The sequence below is a fragment of the Anabrus simplex genome, chromosome 8 (genome assembly GCF_040414725.1).
Source record: "Anabrus simplex isolate iqAnaSimp1 chromosome 8, ASM4041472v1, whole genome shotgun sequence".
NCBI lineage: Eukaryota > Metazoa > Arthropoda > Insecta > Orthoptera > Tettigoniidae > Anabrus > Anabrus simplex.
Window position 1 is genome coordinate 121,825,720 of NC_090272.1, and position 27,850 is coordinate 121,853,569.

A 27,850-nucleotide genomic window follows, 5' to 3' on the forward strand; every position below is an offset into this window, starting at 1 on the left:
TCCCTGTCCCTCGGCCTCTCTGAGTGGGCTCCGTCCTATCTACATTGTCATGTTGTGTTCACATTAGACTGAACACTGGCCGGCGATAGAGATTGAGCAAGATGCCCTTATTAGCTATGTTTAAAAGTTTCAAGTCCTGGTTTATGGAGGTGAAGGAGTGATTAAATTCTATCATATGATCACTCATAGCTGAGAATCTATTGTTTTTCTTGGCATTTACATGTTCTTTATATCAAATTGATAAACTCCTCCATATTTGATCAGTGTAACTGGCATTGCATTGGGCACAATTCAGTTTGTAACTGTCAGAATTTGAATATTTATTGATATGGTTGAAAATAAGTGTGTTATAGAAAAGTTTGCCATTAGTATTTTTGGTTCTGAATGCGATGTTGAGACCATGCTTTTTAAGTATATTTTTTATCTGATAAAGGTTATTGTTGTTGAAGGAAAAAGTGGCAAATCTTTTTTTTCAAAGTGGTGGATGGCTTATTTTTAAAATTTTATTGATGATTTTTTCAGTGATTTTTTTTTGTTATAGCTATTGTCGAAAGCACCGGTCTAGAAAGCCAAGAATAACGGCCGCGAGGATTTGTCGTGCTGACCACACTACACCTCATAATCTGCAGGCCTTCAGGCTGAGCAGCGGTCACTTGGTAGGCCAAGGCCCTTCAAGGGCTGTAGTGCCATGGGGTTTGTTTTTATTGTCGAAAGCAACTGTATAAATGTTATGTATTTCGTTATTGTAATTTTAATCGGAAAGTGGAATGTTATGAGCTCTGTAGATCATACTGTTGAATGTGGCTTTCTTATGTGCATCTGGGTGAAGGGAATCCTGTTTGATGACATTGACAGTTTGGGTCAGTTTTCTGAAGATGTCAAAAGTGAGATTGTTATTATTTCTAGTAATTTTGAGATCAAGAAAATTTAAAGAACTTCAGATTTTATGGCAAATTTGATATGAGGATTTAAATTTTGATTGTTTAATAAAATTTGACTGTTGATGATGTGCTGGTCTATAATGCCAAAGATATCATGTACATATCTTACCCAGAAAATAGATGCTATTTATATTATTAATGATCTTACATTGTTCCAAATTATTGACATAAACCTCAGTCAAGGTGCCCAAAGCTGGTGAACACAATGGTAGACCCTTTTGTTGATAAATGATATCAGTGAACAAGAAAAAATATTGTTCAGAAAAAAACTTTTTAAAAATAAAAATTTCTTCAATATCTAATTCACTGAGATTACTATTGTTATTTTAATTCTTATTTATTAAATTAATGTTTTTTCTTTTGGAATATTGGAATACATGTTACAAATATCAAAAGAATGTAAAAGAATATATGGTATGATAGGGTTGTAACTTTAATTTGTTATAGATATTGTAAAATTCTATTGAATTTTTAATGGATGTTTTATTAAAAAACGAATAGTGTTTTTTTTTATTATTTGCTTTACGTTGCTCTGACACAGATAGGTCTTATGGTGATGATGGGATATGAAAGGCCTAGGAATGGGAAGGAAGTGGCCATGGCCTTAATTAAGGTACAGACCCAGCATTTGCCTGGTGTGAAAATGGTAAACCACAGAAAACCATCTTCAGGGCTGCCGACAGTGGGATTCGAACCCACTATCTCCCGATTACTGGATACTGGCCGCACTTAAGCGACTGCAGCTATCGAGCTCGGTAGTGTTTTATTAAGAATTTATGAATAAATTGGGAAATTCTGTAAGTGAGACTATTTCTGAAATTGAAATGGTCTGATTGGAACTCTGTCTTTGTAGATTTTCAGTAAAGCTCTTGCAGTGGGAGTCTCAGCTTCGTGTTTACTGATTTTAACATTTAATGTTCATTAAAGGGGAAGCCAGAATTATTAAGTAATTGTTTCAAATTCTTTGAATTTTGTTGGTTGGTTTCTTTTTCATTTATGAAAAACTATTGTCTGAAAGGAAACATTCTGTTTCTTCAATGTAGTAATTTTTTGTCATTTAATACAGCAGTGTTTCCTTCATCGGTTTTGGTGGTGGTGGTGATGATGATGATGATGATTATATTGTTGTTTTTAATCTTCTGTTTTAGCTCTGTAATCTGTTTGTTGGTAATGTTGCATTCTTCAGATTTTTGTTCTTTAACAAAAGTATTAAACTTTTTTCTATCTTAATTCATCTTGTTTTTCTACTGGTAATTTGTTGATAACATGATTGGTTATGGTTATTATTATAATTTTTTTTTTGCTATTTGCTTTACGTCGCACCAACACAGATAGGTCTTATGGCGACGATGGGATAGGAAAAGCCTAGGAATGGGAAAGAAGCAGCCGTGGCATTAATTAAGGTACAGCCCCAGCATTTGCCTGGTGTGAAAATGGGAAACCATGGAAAACCATTTTCAGGGCTGCCGACAGTGGGGTTCGAACACACTATCTCCCGATTACTGGATACTGGCCGCACTTAAGTGACTGCAGCTATCGAGCTCGGTATATTAAATTATTGGAATTGGAAGAGTTCCAATTAAGTTTAGGGCCTTTGCTTATGATGGGCTGCTCAGTTTCATTCAAGGGTAAGTCAGTGAGGTTTCTGATAGGATAGATTTTTTTTTTTACAATTGGCTTTATGTCAAACTGACACAGTTAGATCTTATGGTGATGATGGGCTAGGAAAGGGCAAGGAGTAGGAAGGAAACGGCCATGGCCTTAATTAAGGTACAGCCCCAGCATTTGCCTGGTGTGGAAATGGGAAGCCATGGAAGACCACCTTCAGGGCTGCCGATAGTGGGATTCAAACCCACTATCTCCTGAATGTAAGCTCACAGCTGCACACCTCTAACCACAAGGCAGATGCTGGGCCTGTACCTTAATTAAGGCCACAGCCACTTCCTTCCCACTCCTACCCCTTTCCTATCCCGTCGTCGCCATAAAACTGTGTCGGTGCGACATAAAGCCAATTGAAAATAATTTCTGCCACTCTGCCCCCCCCCCCCCCCAGCGCTTTTAACTCCCAGTTGCTGCCACTGTGAAGCGTACTGTGTTATTGTGTTGCTTTACTCCAATGAACTGATTGCTGGCTTTTAAATGTGGGGTGATGGTGGTAGTGATTATTTTAAGAGGAAGTACAAACTAGGCAACCATCCTCTATATAACACTAATCAGAGAGAAAAACTGGAAGGGATCCAACACTTCATAAAATGAAGATATCGGCCAAAGAAAGATAAGAGCCACGAAGGGTGTGAAAATGAAAATCTCCCTAGGCCTCGAATGCTTAAATACTGTTGGAGTCTGAAAAGAACAAGAGTTTACCAAGGGAGGTCAGATAGGATAGGTGAAAGTGAGGAGCCTGGCATTAAATGTGGGGGTAGAGAAGATTATTCTGAGTGCAGAATCTCTGACAGTGGTTCTACATACATGATATGGTAACTCTGATATAGGAACCACAAAATAGGAAAAATTACTCCATGGTGGTTGCCAAACTGATGAGGAGCAGACATCAAGAAGAGGAGGAGGAGGGAACATTGCTTTTGTGAATGTTATGGTGAAGATCTGAGTATGACTTACAGAGAGACAGAGAATCTTTGAAAATTCATTTGTTGCAAGTCTTTGAAATATTGTACAAATTCTTTTGAGTTAGGAAGCTGTGTTCCATATGTGTGCTCAGTGACCTCACAGAACAACAGAAGGTGGTGAGTGTAAAATAGTTTCAGGAAATTATTCTTTTGATAATACAGATAGGTGCTCATATAATTCCACAAAATTGTCACTGGGGATGGGAGATGAATATATCAGAAGGATTCAAAATCATTGAGGTAGTCAGCAAAATGGATCTTTTAAAATGATGATCTTCCTGTCAATGTTGAGCAATTTTGGAATATGAGTTAGAAGATTGTTGCTGGTCTCTTCTCTCTAAGTGGCCATATCATGACTTTCTACATCAGAAACAATAAACAGTCACTCTGACTGGTAGGGTCTACAACACAGTTTACCTAATCAAAATCGTCAGAGCACTGACACAAAGACGACCAAATTCCAAGTTTGTGTATTTCTGCCTCACCATGCTTACACATCTCAGTACTCATGACTATAGAAATATCCACTGTACAGTCCAGTCCTGGCTCCTCTTGACTTATTGCTTCTCTAAGTGAGAAGGAAAAACAAATAGACCATCAGTTCAGGAGTTCAGAAGAAGCTGTTGCATTCTACTGAGAAGAGCTTGGTGCCATCTTTGAAGAAGTACTGCACCAGTGCTTCCATGATTGGATTCAGAGGATGCTAATTTGTATCAAATGTGGAGAAGGCTATTTTGAAAATAAATAGGCAAAAATCTGGGTTAAGATCTTTCACTTAAAGAGGATGGTGCAACTGTTGATAATTTAAATTTGGTAAAATACAGATTTCTATAGTTCACCAACTACAAATGCTACTTAAAATTTTGCAAGTTCATTCATTGTCATTTAGGAAGTAATGTTCATATTTAACCCTGAAAAGGTTACGCTCACTTTTAGGACTGGGTCTCTCTGATCCCCAAACTATTTTTTAAAAGAAACATGATATCAGATATGAACGGTTAAGAAAAGTGATATCAGATATCAACGATTAAGTAAAGTGTCCATTAAGAACTCACAGTAAAGGAGCCATCCTCTATCAGGAATACACACTGGCTAACCGATGGGTCAACACCCTAAAGGGACTCTCAGAATCAGAGTGGAAAGATGCGCTGAGAATGCAATACAACGTAGTTCTTGTACGGGCCGAGATGGAGTCCACTGCAGACACTGCAGTGAGCCTGAAACACTAGCTCATGTTCTTGGTTCATGTCCACGGGGGGAACTTGCTTAGGAATGTAAAGCTACTTGTCCATGGTGAAACTAAAATTGCATACAACTTCGATTTGAGCAAGAAAAGTTGAGTGGCTTCATGTAAACAGTCATGCAATTCAAACAGTTACACATGCCACTTGAATTCTGCACAACTCCCAAGTTGCGTGCAATGTCAACAGTGGCATTGTGTACACAGCGGATGAGAGGAACTTGCGCCATCCGAAAGTGGCATGAAAAGTTTAGATCATTTTTGTGGCGCAACTTTCTCACGTGGTCGCCTGCTGTGGTATTATACTGGTGTCTGAGAGGTTCACACTTGGGAATAAATTAAGGTAAGTACGTACCTGTATATTCTTTATTGTAAATGAAATATTGTTACCCCCCCTTTTAGAAGAGTGCACATAATATAAGGTACATATAAAACAAGTAATGATGTAATAATCCAAAAATAACAAACCTGAAGGAACAACGTCAGCCGATGATACACCAGGAAAAACATTTTAAATTTCAACAACATACACATGGCTATGCAGGTTTACTAACATGACAACTACAGAAAGGATGTATGGGAAGCAGGCCGGGAAACCCTACAGAGGACGAGATCTTACGTGACGTTGTAGGGAAAGAAATGTGAGAGCATTAACCCTTTAGTCTGGTTTACTCACAATAAAGAATTTTAACAAGGTATAAAACACCAATTAAAAGGATAACATTATCAATTAAGAAAAAGATTAAATCGAACCACAAGGTTCCTATCGGGGGTTCTTCAGAGAATCAAATGGCAACATAACATTACGATTACATTTAAGAAGGTGAGCATAACTTCGATAATGAAATTTACAAGGAAAATTTAGCAGGGAATATGACATATTTACAACCATCAAAAGGGAAAAGTGTCTACAAGTTGAAATTTAAAGCAGAGGCCTTCAAAGTTGCTGTCCTCTCCTAATACTCATCAGCGAGGGACGCATAGCTCAACAGGCATACACTAAATTGACACTGCATTACTGGAGGCAACCCGAATGGAAAAATTAAGTTTTACGTTACACGAAAGGTTAATAAAAGGAATTGCCTCCAAAACAAAGGATATGCCTAGCTGACGAACTAAGGCATTACAAAACCAAAACGGTGAAAACCAGGGTCTAAGGTAAACTCCGAACAAATGAATTCACATATTAATTTAACATACGAGAAAAGAAAACATGCTTATCCAGAGGGACTGGAGCCGCTGAGCGGACCACCTTACAAGGTGCGTCCGATTGTAAGAACGTACAAAAACCAAAGATGCGGACCAGAGCTCTGCTCCTGCTAAGGAGCCAAAGGCTGGAAATTGAGAAACACTCAAACAGCCAATCAAGGAAGCTACCTATGATTCGACCTGAAGTTTTCGCCAATACAATTTATTGTTATTTTTACCAAAAGAATTACAGCACCATATATGGTAATGTGAGAAACATTCTAGAGGTTTCGATTACGAAACTCAGTGATTTCGTGATCGAAGCCTCCACGTGGCAACAACAGGGTGATACAAAAAATGGGTTACAACAAACATACTACTGGAGATCTCCAATACCAAAATCAATGTCTTCCAACAATCATGTAAGTCCTGAAAATTCTTCAAATTCACAAAAAATTCACAACAAATAAACACATACCAAACAAACAAATATTTAATTGAATTCTTCGAAAATGTCAGAGAGTTCCTTAGTTTTTTCAATAATGGTTTTATTTAAACCTAGGAATTTCATTTTTGTCCGTATTGAACTGAGAAAGGATGATAGGAAAACTTAAAACGGTCCACCTTTTCAATACAAAATGTTATAGTTTATTTATAACATGTATTTGTACTTGGAACTAGTTTCAACGCTGATCTGCGTCATCATCAGGCAAGCATGCAAGCATTTGCCTATTCCCACATTTTGGCTGATGATGACGCAGATCAGCGTTGAAACTATTTCCAAGTACAAATACATGTTATAAATAAACTATAACATTTTGTATTGAAAAGGTGGACCGTTTTAAGTTTTCCTATCATCCTAATGGTTTCATGACAAATTTTTAGTATAATGTCAAGCATTAAATGATTCCATCCACTTTATGAACTCACCACCAGCGACAAATATAACCATGACAATAAAGTAACATTTATATACCTTTAAGTAGTCTTCTTTAATCACTCTGGAAATAGCATCACAAACTTTAGGTATTACATGTGAAATGGTGTATGTCGGTATCCGGAATAGATAAAGCAATGACTGATAGCTGTCACCTGTAACAAAACAAAATGTAGGAAATTACAATAAGCTAAAAGAAATGATTCCTTATGTGTACTGTATAAAATCCATAGGCTATTTTTTTAAAATCGGCTTACCTGTTGCTAAATATCTCAGTGTCAACACAAGGCGTTCTGTTGGTGATAGTGATTTTCTCATCGACGTGTATTTCTTTTGTATCAACTCTTCGCAGCAGATATTCAAAATCAGTCGCTGAGATTTGCAGGAAAATCTTGTAGAGGACTTGGTCTCCCATGTACAATTCCTGTAGCAAGTTATTAACAACTCCACAATTTTCACGACCTAAAACTAAAATCCATTCCCTCAGCCAACATTTCCATTTCGCTCTTTCTCGTCTTTATTTTCGTCGCCATAATAAAATCAGGGATAAGCAAGCTGCTGATAACACCTCGCCAGAAGACATGCTTGCTACTATCAACACTAACATCCGTGAGAACAGCTGACTAGGAGAGTTGCATGCACGGAAACTTGCGCCACTTAAGTAGCGTGGTGTAAACACTCGGTGCAACATTTTTTTTGGGCGTGCAAGTTTTTGTGTTGCATAACAAGGAGAAAGGCAAACTTGTGTGCTGTGTGTAAACCATGTGTGCCATTTCTCTTACACAACACAAAAGTGGCGTGCAAGTTTTGTTGCATTGTGGACGAGTACCTTTAGGTAAAACAGAATAAGATCTAGCATTGCAGCAGCATTCTCCCAGAAAGGTTACGGGGCACATGAAGAGGTGCCATGTGTTACTGACCTTGGAAACAACCGGAGAATAGATATAATCACAATTGACCGAGAAAAGGACTTTGCATATATTTTGGACCCCACCATTAGATGTGAGGTTGACTCAAGTCAGACCTAAGTGAACAGCTATCTAACCAGCCTGAAATGCCAAAGGACTTTGAAACCATTTAGAGTCGATTCAAAACAACTGAACTGGATACAGGAAATTGTCATCTAATGAAAGACAAACGAGTTAGAAAAAGCACATAAATGACTGATGAAATACTTGATTTGATGGACCAACAGAGGATTGTAAAGAACAAGAACTGGGATAAGTACAGGTATAAAAAACAACCAAAATCTGCCAAATGTTTTAGAAGGGGAAAAACTGAATGGCTGCATAATCAGTGTAAGGACACAGAAGAATATGAATCTAAGCATGGCACTTTTAACATGCACAAAAAGGTTAAAGAAGCTGCAGGGTTACATACCAGGACGACAAATGGACAGTTATATAACAATCAAGGGAAGGTCATTATCGAACATGAAGAAAAACTGAACAGCTGGAAAGTTTATGTCACTGATTTTTTCCATGATATTAGGGGACCATGTCCTTCTGTTTGTGATGCAGATGAAGGACCATATAACTTGCCAGGAAGTAGAATATTCCCTCAAGAACTGCAAAAACAGAAAATCACCTGGACCGGATGCTATACCTGTAGAAATATTAAAAATTCTTCAAAAAGACCAATCACTAGATTTCCTGATAGAGCTATTTAATCTGGTATACACCGATGGATCATTCCCTTCTAACTGGTTGACCATCAACTTTCATCCCTATTCCAAAGAAAACAATGGCTAAATCTCATGGAGATAACATAATCATAAACCTAATGAGCCATGTTCTCAGAATCTTCCTAAAAGTAATACATGCAAGAATATACAGAAAATGTGAATCCTACATAGGTAGCACCCAGTTTGGTTTCTGTACTGGATTTGGCACCAGAGAGGCATAGCTGGGAATGCAGGTTTTGGCACAAAGATGCATAGATATGTCTGTGGATGTATATTGCTTGTTTTATTAATTATGAAAAAGCTTTCGACCATATTAAACATGAAACATATCTTACATGATATCAGCATGGATGGAAGAGATATCTGAATTATTGCCAACCTTTATTGGAATCAGACCACATCAGTTAAGTTTGACAACACAAATACTTGTGCTATTGAATAAAGCAAGGAGTGAGGCAAGGCTGTGTTCTATCTCCACTCCTCTTCAATATTTATTCTGAAAGGGTTTTTTCTGAAGCACTAAAAGGAAAACAGGAGGGCATCATTGTTAATGGGATCACAATAAGTAATCTGCAGTATTCAGATGATACTGTTCTGCTTGCAACAAATGCTAAAGATTTGCAGACATTTCTAAACTGTGTGGTTGAACACAGTGCTGCAGCAGGTCTGCGTTTAAACACAAGAAAAGACCAAAGTAATTGTCATAAGCGAACATATCATTCAACCTGTTAACTTAACAGTAGCTGGCACATCACTGGAACAAGTCGAATGCTTTCATTATCTCAGCAGCGTACTTGATCACAGCTGGAACAATGCTGTTGAAATTAGGTCCCGGAATGAACAGGCAAGGACTGCATGCAAGAGAATGAGTAAATTTCTCTGTAACAAGAACTTTAAGATTAATCTCTGTCTCTGTTTACTTTGGTGTTATGTATTTTCTGTCTTATTCTATGGTGCCAAAACTTGGACCCTAACAGAGAACATCACCAAAATACTTTGATCTTTTGAGATGTGGTGCTACTGACATCTGCTCAGAATATAATGGGTTGACAGAATATGTAACAATGAAGTACTCTAATGTCTGAACAAAGAGCTAGAGGTCATGCACAACATCAAAAAGAAGAAACTTTAGAACTTTGGCCATATCATTCAAAATGATAAATATAGATTCTTTCAGCTTAATCTTACAAGGCAAAATTGAAGGAAGGAGAAGTAGGGGAAGAAAGAGAATATCTTGACTACAGAATCTATGAGAATGGTATGGGCTCAGTACACCCACTCTTTTCCAAGTTGCTGAGAACAAGAACCAGATTGCCCTCATGACAGCTGACATCCAATGAGTATACGGTACAATAAGGAGAAGAAGAAGTTTTTGTCCAGTCCAATTGTCCTTATTTTTGTCAATAGTCTCATATGATCTACTCTATTAAATGCCTACGACAGGTCAATAGTAACACAGTCCACTTGACATGAATCTAAAATATGTGCTATATCTTGATGGAATCCTACAAGCTGAGCTTCAGTAGAATATTTTTTCTGAAACCTGAACTGCCTTCTATCAAATCAGTTAGTAATTTTGCAAACATGTCTAATATAATCAGAAAGAATGCTTTCCTAAAGCTTACATGCAATACAGGTCAAGATGACTGACCTAATTATTGGCTTTATGTTTATCTCCCTTCCCTTTATGTACAGGGGCTACTATAGCAACTCTCCATCCATTTAGTATAACTTAGCTCTTTCGTGCACACAGTAATGAAATAAGTACTTCATATAATGTTAATATTTTCATGTATAAAATTGTATGATCCCCAGAAATCTTATCAATTCCAGCTGCTTTTCTATCATAGGTATCATAGGTAAATTCCAGTATGATACTTCATTAGTATTAATCATCTCCTCCACATAGACATCATCCTTATTCCCAACCACCGCCGTCTCAATCCTCCTATACTGCCTGCTCTACGCAAGTCTTTTTGCGACTACGCTCCGACAAAATTTCTCCGCTAGATGGAAGACATAGACACACAATGTTCTAAACTTATTCTCATGACGACAGCCTACAAAATACTATGCAGTATGGTCATATGTTCACTGAAGCTCGTAAATTACATCAGTAATATTAAATATTGGCGCCTCTTCATGCACAATTTAAAGATTTTCCCGGACAAAGGCTTGGAGTGGTACTGTAATTTTTGTGTTCTTGCCAACGCAATATCAAATAATAGAGGTCTTACGAACTTGGTAGGATAATATCACTAACAGTTTGCTGATGTTCTTTGACCTCACACTGTAACAAAACCCATTCTGAAAGGGGTTTCTTTTTGCTATTTGTTTTACGTAGCACCGAAACAGATAGGTCTTATGGTGACGATGGGATAGGAATGGGAAGGAAGCGGCCGTGGCCTTAATTAAGGTACAGCGAAACCATGCAAAACCATCTTCAGGGCTGCCAACAGTGGGGTTCGAACCCACTATCTCCCAGATGCAAGCTCACAGCTGTGTGCTCCTAACCGCATGGCCAACTCGCTCGGTATTCTGAAAGGGAAGACGTCGTAAGTCATCGTATTATGCTCGTACGTTTGAAGGACTTCGACAATAGGCACAGCAGCTTAAACAAACTCCTCCAGATGCTTCACCAGAGAAACAAAACAAGGTTTTGGGTATCGAACTCCTCCTCTGTCCTGATGCATAATCAGTTCCATTTAGCGGTGGTGAAGCTCTAGGCAGTGAGATGTTGCTGACACAAATGTGACACTCCATCCTATCTTCAATAACACGAACCTAGTACCCGCAAATTAGGATTTGATTTCCTGTTTCTAGTTTGATTGAAATATTATCATCTGGATATCTGAGGTTGTCCAAAATGTCTAAACATGAAGACGTTTGTTTTGTGCTTGTCCGTCACAATTCTTATCACAAGGAATCCACTATCCTCCAAGGCTTTAATCACCTTCTGAAAAAAAAAAAATCCGCAGCCTGTTTCCAGTCATTCGACTGGGTAAGGAATGGAATGAATGAAGCCACATCTAGCAGTGAGGATAGGAATTGTGCCGGCTTCCGAAGCCTGTCGCACTCCTCCGGGGCAATGATTAATGAATGACAGATGAAATGAAATGTTATTCGAGAGTGTTGCTGAAATGAAATATGACAGGGAAAACCGGAATATCCGGAGAAAAACCTGTCCTGCCAACGCTTTGTCCAGCACAAATCTCACTTTTGAAATATCTACAAGCATAACATGATTAATTCATTTCACAGTTCTACACAAAACATCTCTTGTATGAACGGAAGTGACCAGACAAGTTTACTCATTGTACAAAATAACTCAGGTTTTCACACACATTCATACACCAATAACAAAGTGCTACACCCACACTGACAGCGAAGACTATGCGTCTACTGCTGCAGTCTTACGGCGACTTGGAGAAATATTGGTAGTCACACCTTCCTGTGTTAAACTAGTTGCATAGCGCAGGCAGTGTAAGAGGATCGAGATGGCGGTGCTCCCAACACTCTTTACATACTGCTGACTGAATACTTCTATAGCCCACTTAAGCCCCATAAATATTTTTTTTCAAATTTACATATTAATTTTTGGCAGCTAAATGGGATTTGCACTTTTTGAATACTACAAATCATTAAATACTTAATATTATTCTTCTACTAAAATTATTCATTTCAAAAATATACTTTAGAATCTCTAAGAAATTACTTAAGAGAACATTTGTTTCTTTATTGTCACCTTCCAGCTCAATATTTCTAATTTATGCAGTACTACTGTAACTATTTCTTAAAATTTAAATAACTTGTAGCAAAGAATAGCATGCTGTTCATAAAAATAAAATACATAGCCATGCAAAATTTCATGCAGATATCTTTAACAGTTTCTGAATTATGATGAAAATTAGCAACAAAGATAGGACTTGCATACTTGTAAGAAAGGGTTTAATAAATTCTATACCTTCAATGGCCATGTGATGATTTCTGCTTAGTTCTTCATATATGGATATAATATCTTTTGTACAGTCATTAGAGGGATGAAGGATAATAGATTAATTTCCAATTCTATTCACACCCCCAACCACGTAGCAAGTCCCATGCACATTCTGAAGGAGTGGGGAGAATTATTTTTAAATTTCACCAGATTAAAGAGGAAAATGATATATTCTGTAAAGAAAAAAATGAACAGTGGGTTTTAATTCATAGAGATGTATGTTATCTTCATTAGAACTCAGAAAATTAAATACTCACTTGTGTATTTGACCATGCAGGCGATCTATATGGAAATGTTCATATTTTCATGTATGAAGTTATATGATGACTATGTTTTCCAATCATTCTCTTGTGTTTCTAGTCAGAGAAAAATGTCATATAGGGAAAGACCCGACATATCTGTGTTAAAAGTATGATATAAAACAGAAATGTAAAAATATATTATATTATTGGTAATAAGAATCTACTTCTCTTCTTTCCTTGATTAAAATAAACCTCATATTCTAGAATTATGATTTTATTTTCTTAGTACTTCATAGGTTACAATTTTTTTAAATGCATTTAATTCTTGCAGACATGTTGTATCGAGTCTCACTGTGAGAGCATGTCTGTTATGGCTGCTACATTAGCCAATGGTGGCATATGTCCTATCACAGATGAAAAAGTGTTCAGTTCAGCCACTGTTCGAGATGTTCTGTCTCTCATGCATAGCTGTGGCATGTATGATTATTCTGGACAGTTTGCCTTCAAAGTAAGTTCTATCAAACAAAATACTATTACAGTACCTGACTACTAAATATTCCTTTTCAGAGTTCAAAGTATGCTAAACACAGTTAATAGATTGCAAATGACAATGTTGCTAAATGTATTCCTCTCACTGACAATATGGAGGTCAAAATGTACACTATCTGATCAAAAGTATTCAGACACTGGGACACTAGAGTCTAGATATCACTACAACCAGTACTGCTGCTATAAGAGGTGGCAGAAGTCTTGGTGTTGTTCAGTGCTACTTATACCTGCAGGATGAGTGGAGCAAGGGAGCTTAGTGACTTTGAACTTGACCACACTTCACCTTCCTTCCACTGCAATTCAGAAAGCTCTTCTCAAGGGTGGAATGTGATAATTTTGTAAATTAAGTGAATTATTATGTGAATAGTCTGTAGAAAACATGTAAAGGTGTATATCTTTATGTTTGTATGTATATATATATTTTTTTAAATTCAATTTTTATTACATCATCTGTAATTGGGACACCTGTAGGTGATAAATAAATAAATTCTATTTATTTATTTACACTGTTTACGCCCACATTGGAGCACCAAAATCAACCTGATGCAATAAAATCTTCAAAAAACAAGTACTGTACATCAAAAAATCAGTTCATTTTTTAAAACTTGATAATTTCTTCTTTTCGCAAAACAACAAATATATTCTATTAAATACATATTATATAATTGTTATTTGTTGCCACATCAGTAAGCGATCAGTTGGGGCCATTTCCACCCCTGCCAAGTTGCCCAAGTTGACTCTCAGTGATGTTATTGTAATATTTATATTTATAATATAATACGGAAATGAAAGATCCACAGCTGGGTAAACTGAATATCTGTCAAGATGGCCTTTGGTGAGTGTTAATGCCTGCCCTAGTGATGAAGCTGGGAACAGAGATTGATGAGGAGAGAACCTCTATTTGAGGACGGCAGTGCATGAAGGGAAAAGAAAGAATCTAATGTAGTTACGTATTTTTCTTTCAAGAAAATGATTTCAAAGTCGGTATTACGTAGAAGTGGTAGTACCGCCCCCCCCCCACCAACAGGCAGGGGATACCGTGGGTGTTATTCTACCACGGAATACAAGTCGCCATTCATCTTCTAAAATATTATACCCCAGGTGTAGCCCCCCCACCTAAAAACTGTCATATGGGTGCCCATGCATAAAGGTCATTGTTTCATCCCATTATATGTTTTCATATTCCTATCTCTATACAACTTGATTTGACACTTGTTTGTTCCTTTCAGCTACTTCTATAGTGATGTTTTCACACATCAATGCAGCAATTTTTCCCCTCTTATAAAGGAATAATATCCTATGATATAGATGTTGATTCCAAAGTGTCCTATGGGAATGAATCCCAGGTTCCTTATGGGAATCAACATCTATATCATCCGATGGCCTGGCAGGCATCAGTTTCTGAAAATGAGACAAAGTCTCTCATAGTGCATTGGCACTGCCGGTGGCCCCCACGGTATGCATTAGCCATATAACTTGGTAGGTGTGCTATTTACCAACTAATGAGCCCAACTTAGCACACTGGGACGAAACATTGGCAACCAGCAATGAGTTAGCTGGAAAATTTTTAATGTCTAATAATGGATTAACTATACTGGAATTAATGCTGAAAAATATAACTTTTGGTCTTCCATATTCAGTCATATAAGGGGGTGTGATTAACTCAGTGGCTTAGCTGCTAACTTCCCATACAGAGGTTCAAACCCTACTCAATCTAGAGTCAAGATTTTAAATAAGTACTTCAGTTGATCAGTGCTCAAAACCATCAAGCCTTTTGTCCACACATGGGAGCGGTGCACACATCTTCTTGTTTGACGGGCTTCCTTCTTGTTCTTCCTCCTCTTGAAAGAGCGCTAAGTGGGTTGATGAAATAACTACTTCAAGCTATGGTTAATCAAAATTTCTTAACAATTCCATTGCTTTCATCTCCCCTGAGTGCCAACCGTGCATTAACTGCTGCCGGATCAATAACGTGAATGGCAGTTTCCAGCATCCACTTCTTTGTTTGAAAGAATGTTCAGTATTCTCCCAACAGCTGATCGCAGATGTTGACACTGCCCAACTTCTTATTTTGTTTTGGCTGTGTTTGGAACTGGTACTTTAATTACTTCTTTTCCTTTTCGTCCTATCTTTTAACTTCATGAAATGGGGATTTTCGATTCAAACCTGAGGCCATGGTCACCACTTTCAAGTCCCACCACTGAATTAAACATATTCCATCACCCCTTAGACATGGGGTTTCATTGGCAGGAGAAGGATGACTAGGTACTAGTACAAAACCGTTTTCATTCCATCCCTGAAGGGATGGTAGATGGTAACATTTACAGGCTCCTTTAGAATGATACTATCACCAAAATATTTATCATCTTCTATCACTTTCCAACAACGAATCAGTTTCAGTTACATAATTTTCACCTAACTCTTCATCTTTCTGCACCATTATAATTTGAACATCTGTAGCTGTAGGGGTAGTGTGTCTGCCTCTTACCCGGAGGCCCTGGGTTTGTTTCCCTGCCAGGTCATGGATTTTTACCTGGACCTGATGGCTGGTTCGAGGTCCACGCAGCCTACGTGATTAGAATTGAGGAGCTAACTGACGATGAGATAGTGGCCCTGGTCTAGAAAGCCAAGAATAACGGCTGAGAGGATTTGTCGTGCTAACCACATGACACCTCGTAATCTGCAGGTCTTCGTGCTGAGGAGCGGTCACTTGGTAGGTCAAGGCCCTTCAAGGTGAAGGAATCACTGATAATATTCAGCAATGGTTCCTTTAATGACTTTATATTTTCTTTAATAATTCGAGCCAAAATATTGTCTATTCCTACAGCTTTGTTTTCATGAACTTCACTCAAACATCTCTTCAGATCGTATTCTGTTACCGGTGCAAGGAAGCAAGTATGAGGGTTGCGAGCGATATTTAATGTGGAGTCGGAAATCTGTCAGTGATGTTTTGCTTTCTCAGTGGTTTTGTTAATTAAATAATTGTTAAATTTATTAGAAATATTTATGTCATCTTTACAGATTTCACCTTTATATCTGATTTCCTTGATCTCTTCTTTTCTAACTGACCTTTGTGTTATTTCATTGACTATGCCCCAGACCTTACCCCGGTTTTTTGAATTGCAATTGATCATATTCCTATAGTACTCACTTTTTGTTTTCATAATTAGATCATTTAGTTTGTTCCTATATTTCCTGTACTGTTCTTTAATTTCCAAGTTATCCTTATTTTTTAAATATTGTTGATAAAGTCGGTCTCTTGTACAATAGTTCAAGGATTACAGACTATAAATCTCATGTTAGATCCGTATTGACAGTTGAACTTCTTACAAATTGTACAAATTAATGATAAAGAGTGCACTGAAAAGGTTCCTTTGTCTAATTTTGTTAAATTCAGAAACTTGCTTAATCCTGAATTTATTTTTTATTTTTATGGTTCCAGTGGATTCCACTTTACCACTTTAGACAAGTTTCACTGTACATGTGATAAATGAGGTCATATAAAAAAAGAGAGAAATGTGCATAGGGACAAATATTAAAAAAATCACAATGATAGGTCAGAGAAAGAATGTTAATTTGTGTAATCTTATCATCACAATGTAATAGATGCCATAATTAAAGGAAAAAAACATTGTTAGAAGTAACTAAATGTTAAGGAGTTACAAATCCAATAGGTCTAAATTTTAAGCACACATAAAATTATTAATTCATAATTTGTTTAGTAGATTTGCTTCTTCTTCCTTTTTTTTTTTTTTTTTTCCTAAAGCATATTGCATGTAACTAATATAGGAATGGACTTGTGTGACTTTTTCAGGTGGGACTTCCAGCCAAGTCAGGAGTGAGTGGAAGTCTAATGCTGGTGATCCCAAATGTAATGGGTCTTGCCTTGTGGTCACCACCCATTGACAGACATGGCAATAGCTGCCGATGCCTGAAATTTTGTGAGGTAAGATTAAATTCTCAACAACTTTAAAAATGACTGTATTATGATAATTTTATGTAGTCCATCTCCTTGGTTGAATGGTCAGCATAATGGCCTTTGGTTCAGAGGGCCCCAGGTTTGAGTTTGAGATGGATTGGTAATTTTAGCAATGTTTGGTTGGGGCTGGGTGTTTGTTGATTCCCTCTAATTAAGGTTGGTGTCAGGAAGGGCATCAGGGTGTAAAATGTGTCTTAAACTGCATTAGTGCTGACCCCAAATAATTGGAAAAAGCCACAAAACAAAGAAAGAAAGAGAGAAAGAAATAAGAAAGAGAAACGATAATGTAATGTATTTACCATTCCCAAATTGGTAAGCTCACATGGTGGCCATGATCGTTAAGACATCGAATCTATATGATCTGACACTGTGGTTAACTGGTTTGGGTCCTGTTGGTGGAAAAAATGTCCACCAACAGAATTTTGGTTACTTGGTTACTTATCTGAATTACAAGTTGCTTTACATCGCACCGACACATATAGGTCTTATGGCGACGATGGAATAGGAAATGGCTAGGAGTAGGAAGGAGCGGCTGTGGCCTTAATTTAGGTACAGCCCCAGCATTTTGCCTGGTGTGAAAATGGGAAACCACAGAAAACCATCTTCAGGGCTGCCGACAGTGGGGTTCAAATCCACCATCTCCCGAATACAAGTTCACAGCTGCGCAGCCCTAACCGCATGACCACCTCACTCAGTATATATAATTTCTAATCACTAGATTGGGTACTTCAACTTAGGTGAGTTCGCTTAGTTGAATTTCGTAGAAGCCTGTTTCATAGACGTAACTTTTACGAAGTAGACTGTGACATAAGTAGACTTTGATAAGTTACAATGTGAAAAATTAGATGTGAAGTTGGCAATGAAAACAATGGAAGAGCAGTGTAGCGTCTCCCATCATTCAATGTTTTCTTTCTTAAATGCAGTTGTTCCCTGCATTATAATTTGCACTGGACTCTACATTAACTCAGTCCAATACAGTTAATTTTAATTTCTCGAACTGCCAGCCTTCAACAACTATGAAAGGGAAGTGTTATTAGAATTAATGAAAGAGAAGAAAGATATAGTTGAAAACAAAAGTTACTATGAGAGAAAAAGCTTGGGAGGACATTAGTGCAACTTTTGCTTTAACAAATTTCTCTGCCATCTAGTAGAGGAAAATGGAGTGTCAAAATTGACATGCAAGTAGCCTAAAGGCATCAGACCAAAATGCCTACCCATGGTAGCCGAAGCCATATGCTGATTATCATTATTATTATTATTGTTATTATTATTATTACCATGATTCCGTGGCTCACAAAGGAATAGGAAGCGCCTGGGTTGAATGGCTGGACAGGGGATTACTTAGGCCCGTATTCTAGAATGAGACTTTGACTTAGACTTTGAAGGCGATAAGATGCCATTTCCATTTCTTAATCGCTGCTTGGAGGTAAGTAAACTTAGAAGGCAACTTTACTTCCAAGTCACCGATATTCCATACTTAAGTAAACTCTGAGATCAGAAAATGAATGAAATGGCAGATATTTCAGGTGTAATTAATTTTGTAGACGAAGTTGAAGTGATCCAGGAAATTATTCAGTACATTGTCCCTAAACCTCAGCATGTTATAAGAGATGCACAGAACCCAGTTAAATTTTATTCACAAAATGAGTTCAGAAAATGATACAGTAGGCCAATTAGATATACTAACGATGTTTGAAGACAAATTAAAGAATATAATAATCGAGGATCACCCATACCTCCAATGATACAGCTGCTAATTTCGTTAAGATATTATGCTACAGGTAAGAGTAAAATTATTGTATAAAGTGTAAAGTTTTTGCACTTTCTATTCATCGTGTTATCTAGTTAGGTTACGGGATGATCAGTACAGATTAATACATTCTTATGGTAAATACAATAGCCTTTCACACTTCCATGGTTTTCAGCTAACTTCCAAATTGATTCCGCTGATTTGTGAGGAGTAAGCCAGCCCTCAGTATGTAGAATAATCAGAAGAATATTGATCCTGATTGTCTGAAACATACCACAGTTTGTTTTGTTCCCAAATGAAGCTGAATGTTGAAATATTGCGCGTCGTATGTATGAAAGATCCCGATTCCCTGGAGTGGTTGGAGTTATTGATTGCACCCATGTACCAATAATAAGTCCAGGCGGCAATGTAGTTTCAATTGTCAGGGCATAGTCAACCACGAGATGAAGTTTATTGATTTTGTGACGGGTTGGCCGGGTTCTACATATGATGATGGAATTTTCAACAACAGCAGGATCTGTTTACAATTTGAAACGGGTCTGCAATATGGATTACTCGTTGGAGATAGCGTTTACGCTTGCAGGCCATTCTTGAAGACATGCCTCATTAATTCTCAAACATCACCTGAGGCAGCATACAGTGCCTCTCGCATTCTTGCTAGAAATGTAGTTGAGAGAACATTCGGAAGCTGGAATAAAAAATGTCAGTGTTTATCAAGGAAGTTTACATTAAAAGTAAACAACATACCTCGGTCATTGTGGCTACTGTTGTGCTTCACATTACACATTACACATTAGACATGCATACAACCTGATTAACTACCGTCACAACAACACACCATATCAACAAACCACATTTTAACAACTGCCTATCACTAAGCACATGCCACATGGAGATTGAAACCAATTGACTGCTGACGGCTCACAAGTATGTCTGCCCAAACACAACACGAGGTCACAAGTACAATTCATGTTGAACCATAAATCCAACTAAGCAGAAACTCGTCCCCACCATCAAGACCACCTTCTTATATATATGTGCCTGGCCAGGCTTCTAGAAAGATATGTTACAAGATGGCTTCTCATAAATTCTAGAGTGCTTAATACATAGATGTAATGTACAGAATATTCTCCATAGTTCTCGTCTTAAGTTACCTAGTGCCATTCTGGATATTTCAGTGTGTTTCACAATACTGTAGTGAATTACAAATCATATATACAGGTAATAATAAATTATATTACTATTAATTACAGGTTCTTACATTAAACTTATATATGTCTATATACAGTACATGTTTCATGACCTAACCTCACAAACAATGCGGTCATCCAACTACGTAAATAATAATAATACTAAATGGATGTAAACACTTCATAGCCATACATTACAAGTCATAATAATAATTATAATCGTAAAACAATAATAAAGAAGTAAGTATAAATAACCACCTAATCGATACTTTATTAATGCCTCAGGCAAAATTGAATAAAATTAAAACTTACAGGACATGTTTCGACCACTTAGTGGTCCTCTTCAGCTGTATAAATAAAGAACTGAAAAGAAAAACATTGACAATAAGCACAAATAAACGTTCTTTGGAGACTCCTTTGATAAAAATGGAGGTCATCAGAATAGGTCATCTTGCCTCTCGTTCTTGTTTGGAAAAGATGTTTATTCTGCGCTGTCTAGAGGGTCTGTCTTTGAGCGCGACCTGGTGAAGTAACGATGTGATACAGTTTGACAATTCATGGAAAGCTCTGGAGAGAAGGGAAGTAGAGTTTTATCGTCATCTAAAATAACATGTGAGGGAGGAGGGAGATTGGGCTGTGCTTCTGCGATGTCGTGTTTGATTATATCTCTTGTTCGTCTAGTCCGTTTCATGTCTACCCATTCTAAGTATTTGCTAATATTCTCATATAAGATGTTTTTATGCTCGTTGTTTTCGTTGAGATTCTCTTCACCGTTTTCCAATTTATCAAGAACGATGTGGATGTTTTCCAGGTTGTTCATAAGATTACCTTTATTAATCATACAGGACCTTCAAATTATCTGTATGATTAATAAAAGTAATCTTATGAACAACCTGGAAAACATCCACATCGTTCTTGATAAATTGGAAAACGGTGAAGAGAATCTCAACGAAAACAACGAGCATAAAAACATCTTATATGAGAATATTAGCAAATACTTAGAATGGGTAGACATGAAACGGACTAGACGAACAAGAGATATAATCAAACACGACATCGCAGAAGCACAGCCCAATTTCCCTCCTCCCTCACATGTTATTTTAGATGACGATAAAACTCTACTTCCCTTCTCTCCAGAGCTTTCCATGAATTGTCAAACTGTATCACATCGTTACTTCACCAGGTCGCGCTCAAAGACAGACCCTCTAGACAGCGCAGAATAAACATCTTTTCCAAACAAGAACGAGAGGCAAGATGACCTATTCTGATGACCTCCATTTTTATCAAAGGAGTCTCCAAAGAACGTTTATTTGTGCTTATTGTCAATGTTTTTCTTTTCAGTTCTTTATTTATACAGCTGAAGAGGACCACTAAGTGGTCGAAACATGTCCTGTAAGTTTTAATTTTATTCAATTTTGCCTGAGGCATTAATAAAGTATCGATTAGGTGGTTATTTATACTTACTTCTTGATTAAACATCGATACGGTCATGAAATGGACAACTTGTAAAACAATAATAATTCAAGCTCGATACTTGCATTATTTACTCATGGGTGAGAGAATATTGTTTTCAAGTTATATCAGTTCATCGCACTGACATAGATGGCCACTGACATGGCGCAGTTTAAGTATCTGGGGAAGGTGTACCCTTGTACAATTACTATTATTATCATCATCATCATCATCATCTTGTCTTTGGTTTTCCCTAGGTCATTTTGAAAACCACCACATTTATATAATGTTCATGTGTTCCAAGTCACAACCTTAAGTGTATCCAGTTTCATTCCAAGTTGTCTTTCTTTTTTTTTTTGCAAGTTGCTTTACGTTGCACCGACACAGATAGGTCTTATGGTGACAATGGGACAGGAGAGGGCTAGGAGTGGGAGGGAAGCATCCGTGGCATTAATTATGTTTCAGCCCCAGCATTTTCTTAGTGTGAAAATGGGAAACCACAGAAAACCACCTTCAGGGCTGCCGACAGTGGGGTTTAAACCCACTATCTCCCGAATACTGGATACTGGCCGCACTTAAGCAACTGCAGCTATTGAACTTGGTCAAGTTGTCTTCATTATGGCAGTCTGGCTTTCCTATGTTTGTCTTTCTGAAAAATGATTTTTCCCAGAATGGGTTGTTAGCTCTTTTGCTGAATCCCTGCTACTTTGGAGAACCTCGGATATTCTCTCAGGTTTTCTCTCCTTGCCCACTGAGGATTCCTCCTCCATCTGCAAGACAGCAACTCTTTGGCTCTTCCACTTCTGCCACCATCGAGAATCTTTTCTCCTCCTTCTGTTATTGGAGCCTCTGATTGGTTTCACCTGCAATTCTAGGCAGGGATCCTTAGAGTTCTACCAGCTGGGCCAGCTGAACTCCAATATTTTTCTGAGGTGTTACTTCTCTATTGCTCCTCAGTTTGACCTGACATGTGATAGGCAGAGCCTGATTTCTCATCATGGGTCCAGGTTGGCTGGATTACAGAATGTTGTTAATAATTTAAATATTCAGGAAATTACTAATTCACTTAGAAATTCCCTGGTAAAATTTAGAATGATGGAAGCAATCTTTAACCTCTCAGCGTGGGAGGACTTTCACTACCTGGCCACCCTGTGCTGCGGGAGGAGTAAAGCACCAAGCGTGCTATGAATGCAGGCTTTTAGTTAATCCAGCATAACTGACAAACAGTTCAATTAATTTTACCAAAATTTTCAGTTTGTTATTAATGCATAAACACACATACAGCATAAGTTACCAGAATTACCTAAGGTCAGTGCAGTGGAGGAATCTTGAAATACTTTCAAATCAAACAAGGGATATGGCTGAACCAAATATAGGAGTATGTAGTACCCAGTTTTTATAGAAATAAGATCTCAATATATGATGATGATGATGCTTGTTGTTTAAAGGGGCCTAACATCAAGGTCATCAGTCCATCTCAATATAGGTTTCTATACTATGCTTGTTAATATATAAAATACAAAAATCACATACATTTCCTACACACTGCTTGACACCCATCGGAACAGAAATAACATACCGTGTGACCGCAATAACTGCCTGCCCCTTTCTACTACCATCTTTACAAACTCGACAGTAAAGAGCAACTGAAAAATTTTCATAGGATATAAGCAATTCTTTGCAGTATTCTGAGGCCCATAATCTGTCATGATTTGCCCTCTTTGCCCTCTGTAATTGTCCATGTCTTCATAAACAAACCCACCATTGATAACATTATTGACGATATTTTCCAGCGTATCACAAGCAACATTGTTGTCATGATAACTACTTTTACTCTCAGACTCTGTATCCTAGTCCTCGTTTAACGAAACGGAACTTTCTGTATCATAATTTTCTAAAACTTCATTAGTTTTCACATCCACGATCACGAAAATGTTTAGCTGTTATGGTTGTTATGATGTCAACAACAGAATTTATTGCTTTTCAGGCGCGATGTATCATATGTAATTGATAAAAGCTCGACAGATATACACATCAAACAAAAGATCGATGCTTTTTCTGTAGGCATATCTCATTATATTTTGTAATAGTTCAAGAACTGTTCACTAGATGGAACCACAAAGCAGAAGCTGCATCCAATACCCGTCACTCCACGACAGAGAGCATTAGGGAGTCGACGTGCAATGTACGGCACCCCATGTTGAGCGGTTAAGATATGAGTGTTTGGTAAAGCTAATTATTTGAAGTTTTGCAACAACTGCGGCCTCATCACTTGTTTCATATCAAGAGAGTGGCTGTGCGGTTTGGGCCACATAACTATCAACTCTCTTTTGGGAGATAGTGGGTAAAGGCCCCATTGTCGGCAGCCCTGAAGATGATTTTCTGTGGTTTTCCATTTTCACACCAGGTAGATGCTGGGGCTCACCTTAATTAAGGCCACGGTCACTTCCTTCCCACTCCTAGCTTTTTCCTATCCAATCAATACCATAAGACCTATCTGTGTCAGTGCGACGTAAAGCAAACCATACTTGTTTCCCTCCCATAGAGATTCATAACTTGTCAGATATGGTTGACAACCACAGGAGTTCAGATTCAGTCTAATAATAGTTTCACTTATTTATTCTGAATGTTATAACTTAATCAGCTATTGTTCTCATCCAGCCTCAATAGTATTAAAGTATACATAGCCAATGTGCAGCAAGCTGAACTGCCGAGATGGTACAGCACTGGCCTTCTGACCCCAAGTTTGCAGGTTAGATCCCAGCTCGGACTGATGGTATTTGAAAGTGCTGAAATATGCCAGTTATGTATTGGTGGATTTACCATCACATAATTCTTGTGAGACAAAATTCCGTTAACTTAGTGTCTCTGAAACCTGTAAAAGTAGTTAGTGGGACGTAAAACTAATAGCATTGTCATTATCACCTTTGGGTGCACTTTCTTTTCTTCAATACTGAGACATAATTACAGACCTTTGAACCTGAATTGGAGTTACTGACTTGAATATTGAAGATCTATAACTCAAAGACAGAGACTGTTGATAACTCAATCACTGAGGTGGAAGTGAATGTTGTTTATCATCAACCTCTTGTAATATTAACTTTTTCACTCTGGTGGACTGCTTCAGCAGTCAGGGAAAAGCCTTAACAGGTTGCTGGTGGACTTCTTGAAAAGTCACACAGGAATGATGCTGCACAATTGTGGCAGTCGTGTGCTGTTCAGCTTTTCTGTGCTTCACTGCTGAAATCTAGCTCTTGCCATGTGAGTCTGTAATTACTAGCAGAGGAACCAGATGTCACGGGCATGCAATTCAAAGATAAGGGTTCAAGTGACCTTCGCACTCGTCACTTGCCACGTAGATTTTGTTCACTGCCAATGTATTAGAACTTTTATAGGTAGCTTCCAAGCATTCTAATACCTTAATTCATAATGTAGGAGTAACTGTATGTTGTACAGGAAGCTCTTATCATCATACTGGGTAGTAACATTGAAGAAATTAAGGCGGGCAGGATTTAACTTCGTCAGTGCCATATCGAAACTAAATTAAGGATGGGACAATGACTAAATATAGGTCAAGGCTTATGAACTTCATTTTGTTGGTCCGTATTGAACTGAGATAATGTATAAATAATACACAGGAGAGTTCTCCACCTATTCAATACTAAGTTGTATTTACAATGTTATTTACATTACATGGGACTAGTTTCAACCCTACTCAGGGTCATCATCAGCCATATTAAACATACACAACATTTGGCGAAATCCTAAAATATGTTTCTTATTAATATATAAATATACCATATAATTTACATTATGAAGTCTGGTTGAATTAGGCAAGGGCTATGGCACTCAAATGTTGCAAATGAAAATGAAATATTATGTGTGACGTAGGTGAGTAATAAAAGTACACTAAATATGCAAAAAAGTCTGGAATAAAAGTACAAATGAGGTGCTCTGTGTTGTAGGTTAAAAAATTTTTAGTATGATTATAGACTCATGGAATTCAGTAGGTCCTGGTAATATGTAACGGTTGTGGACCGAGTCCTATGGTACTAAGAATGAACACAATGTAAACTGACACATATATAAAAATATACAAGTATGTACAAAGTCTGAGCAACAAAATGTGTAGTTGATACTCTCTAGGAGAAGATTCGACTATACACTGTATCAGCTTAAGCGGAGAATTTGGCACTTGGTGTATTAAGTAACCAAGCCGTGCTGATTGGGCTGCATGGTTGATTGTTGGAGTTGTGCAGAATGTGAAGTATTTGAATTCTTGTTGAGAAGAAAGTACACTGCACTTGGTGATATTAATTGGTGGAATTTTCAGTTCATAGCGGAAAACAAATTGGACCTATTAAAATTGAGATAAGCCAGTAAAATGCAAAGTACGCGGAAAGAGGAAAAGATTACCACAAAGCGAATGGACACTCGCCTCGCGCTGCGGTGTATGTAGCTTAGCTGATAGTGTGCGACTGGTGGCGGAAGGAGAAATATGGGCGGGGAGGAGGGCAGGCGCATGCGGGTTGGGTAAAGTGGAGGTGGCTTGGGAGGAGATGGGGGTTTGGAAGGGGGAGGAGGGGGGATTTAAGGCGGAGCTGAAGGGTGTGGGAGAAAGGGTAATTGATTCGGAAAAAGTACCTTTAATTAAACTTAGGATTGAGTTCTGGTTGGCTGAATTATTGTTTCTGAGAAAAGTGATAAATAAATCGAAAAGTATGTTGGGTTTCTCTGAGATTTCATTAAGATTGTAACTGGCGTTGAAATATTGGTCTAGGTGTATGTAGTAATTTTCCATTATGTTGAGTAAAGGACCCTTATTTGCTAATTCAAGGATGTCCATGTCCTGTTCGATATTGGTAAAATTATGGTTATAATCTTGCATGTGTTGGCCGATAGCTGAAAAATTGTATTTTATTGCGTTAGTGTGCTCATGGTATCTTATACTGAAATTTCTTCTGGTCTGCCCAATGTAGGATTTTTCCCAGGTATTGCATTTGATCCTATAAACTTCTGATTTTAAAAAACTGCTGGTCTTGTTGATATGTGAAGTATTGTGTAAAACGTTCATGTTCTTATTGTTGGTTTTGAAAGCTATTTTAACGCCTTGTTTCTTAAAGATATTGGTTAACTTGTAAATATCATTGTTGAATGTGAAGGTGGAAAATGTTAGAGGTTTAGTTATTTCTTTCTTGAGGGTAGTTTTAGGGTGATGTTTGTGTTTATTGATTATCCTTTCTATAAAATGATTGCTGAAGCCGTTGAATTTTGCAATTCCGCGGATTGTGTTTAGTTCCTTCTTTAGATCTTTCTTGGAGATAGGTATGCTAAAAGCGCGATGAACTAGGTTATTGTATGTAACTCGTTTGTGGGACTGGGGCTGCACTGAATCTTGGCGACTGGTGGAGGCTGTTTGAGTAGGTTCTCTGAATATTTTATAACTGAAAGAATCTGAGTTTCTAGTGATAGTTAAATCTAGAAAGTTAATTTTTTGATTTGATTCGGATTCTAGTGTGAATTTGATATGAGGGTCAATATTGTTGAGTCTTAGGAGAGTGGTGGATGTGTTAATTGATTTTTCATCCATGAAAACAAAAACATCGTCAACATATCTGGCCCAGAAGTGAATGTTGTCAAATTCATTGTCAATTTTGGTGTATTCGAGGAAATCTAGGTATATTTCTGCCAAGATGCCTGAGGCTGGTAACCCCATTGCCAAACCATCCTGTTGGTATATGACATTGTCAAAAGTGAAAAAGTTATTGTTGATAATTAGTTTTAATACTGTGATGAAATCTTGTATCTCTAGTTTGCTTAAGTGGCTGTTTTTGTTTAAATTGTTTTCAATTATCAGAATTAATTTTGATACTTGTATGCTTGGGTACATATTTACAATATCGAAAGAGTGAATCGAGTAATCAAGTTGCATACTGAACTTGTGTAGTTTTTCTACTAGCTCTGATGTGTTTTTAACAGACTTTTTGGATAAAATTGATAGTTTTTTCTTAAGAAACTTTGGATGAATTGTGATATTTTTTATAAGGGGCTTGGTCTATAGTTGATAATTGGGC

At 37.5% G+C, this 27,850-nt stretch overlaps 1 protein-coding gene across 1 annotated transcript in view; it reads left to right on the forward strand.

Annotated features, from left to right (window-relative positions):
• The window catches only part of LOC136879186 (glutaminase liver isoform, mitochondrial-like), a 208,494-nt gene that overhangs the window by 112,298 nt on the left and 68,346 nt on the right, over window positions 1–27,850 (forward strand). Inside the window, exons 8-9 of the mRNA XM_067152957.2 lie at window positions 13,188–13,364; window positions 17,220–17,351. Of these exons, the coding sequence (XP_067009058.2) occupies window positions 13,188–13,364; window positions 17,220–17,351 (309 nt within the window). The remainder of the gene's footprint in view (window positions 1–13,187; window positions 13,365–17,219; window positions 17,352–27,850) is intronic.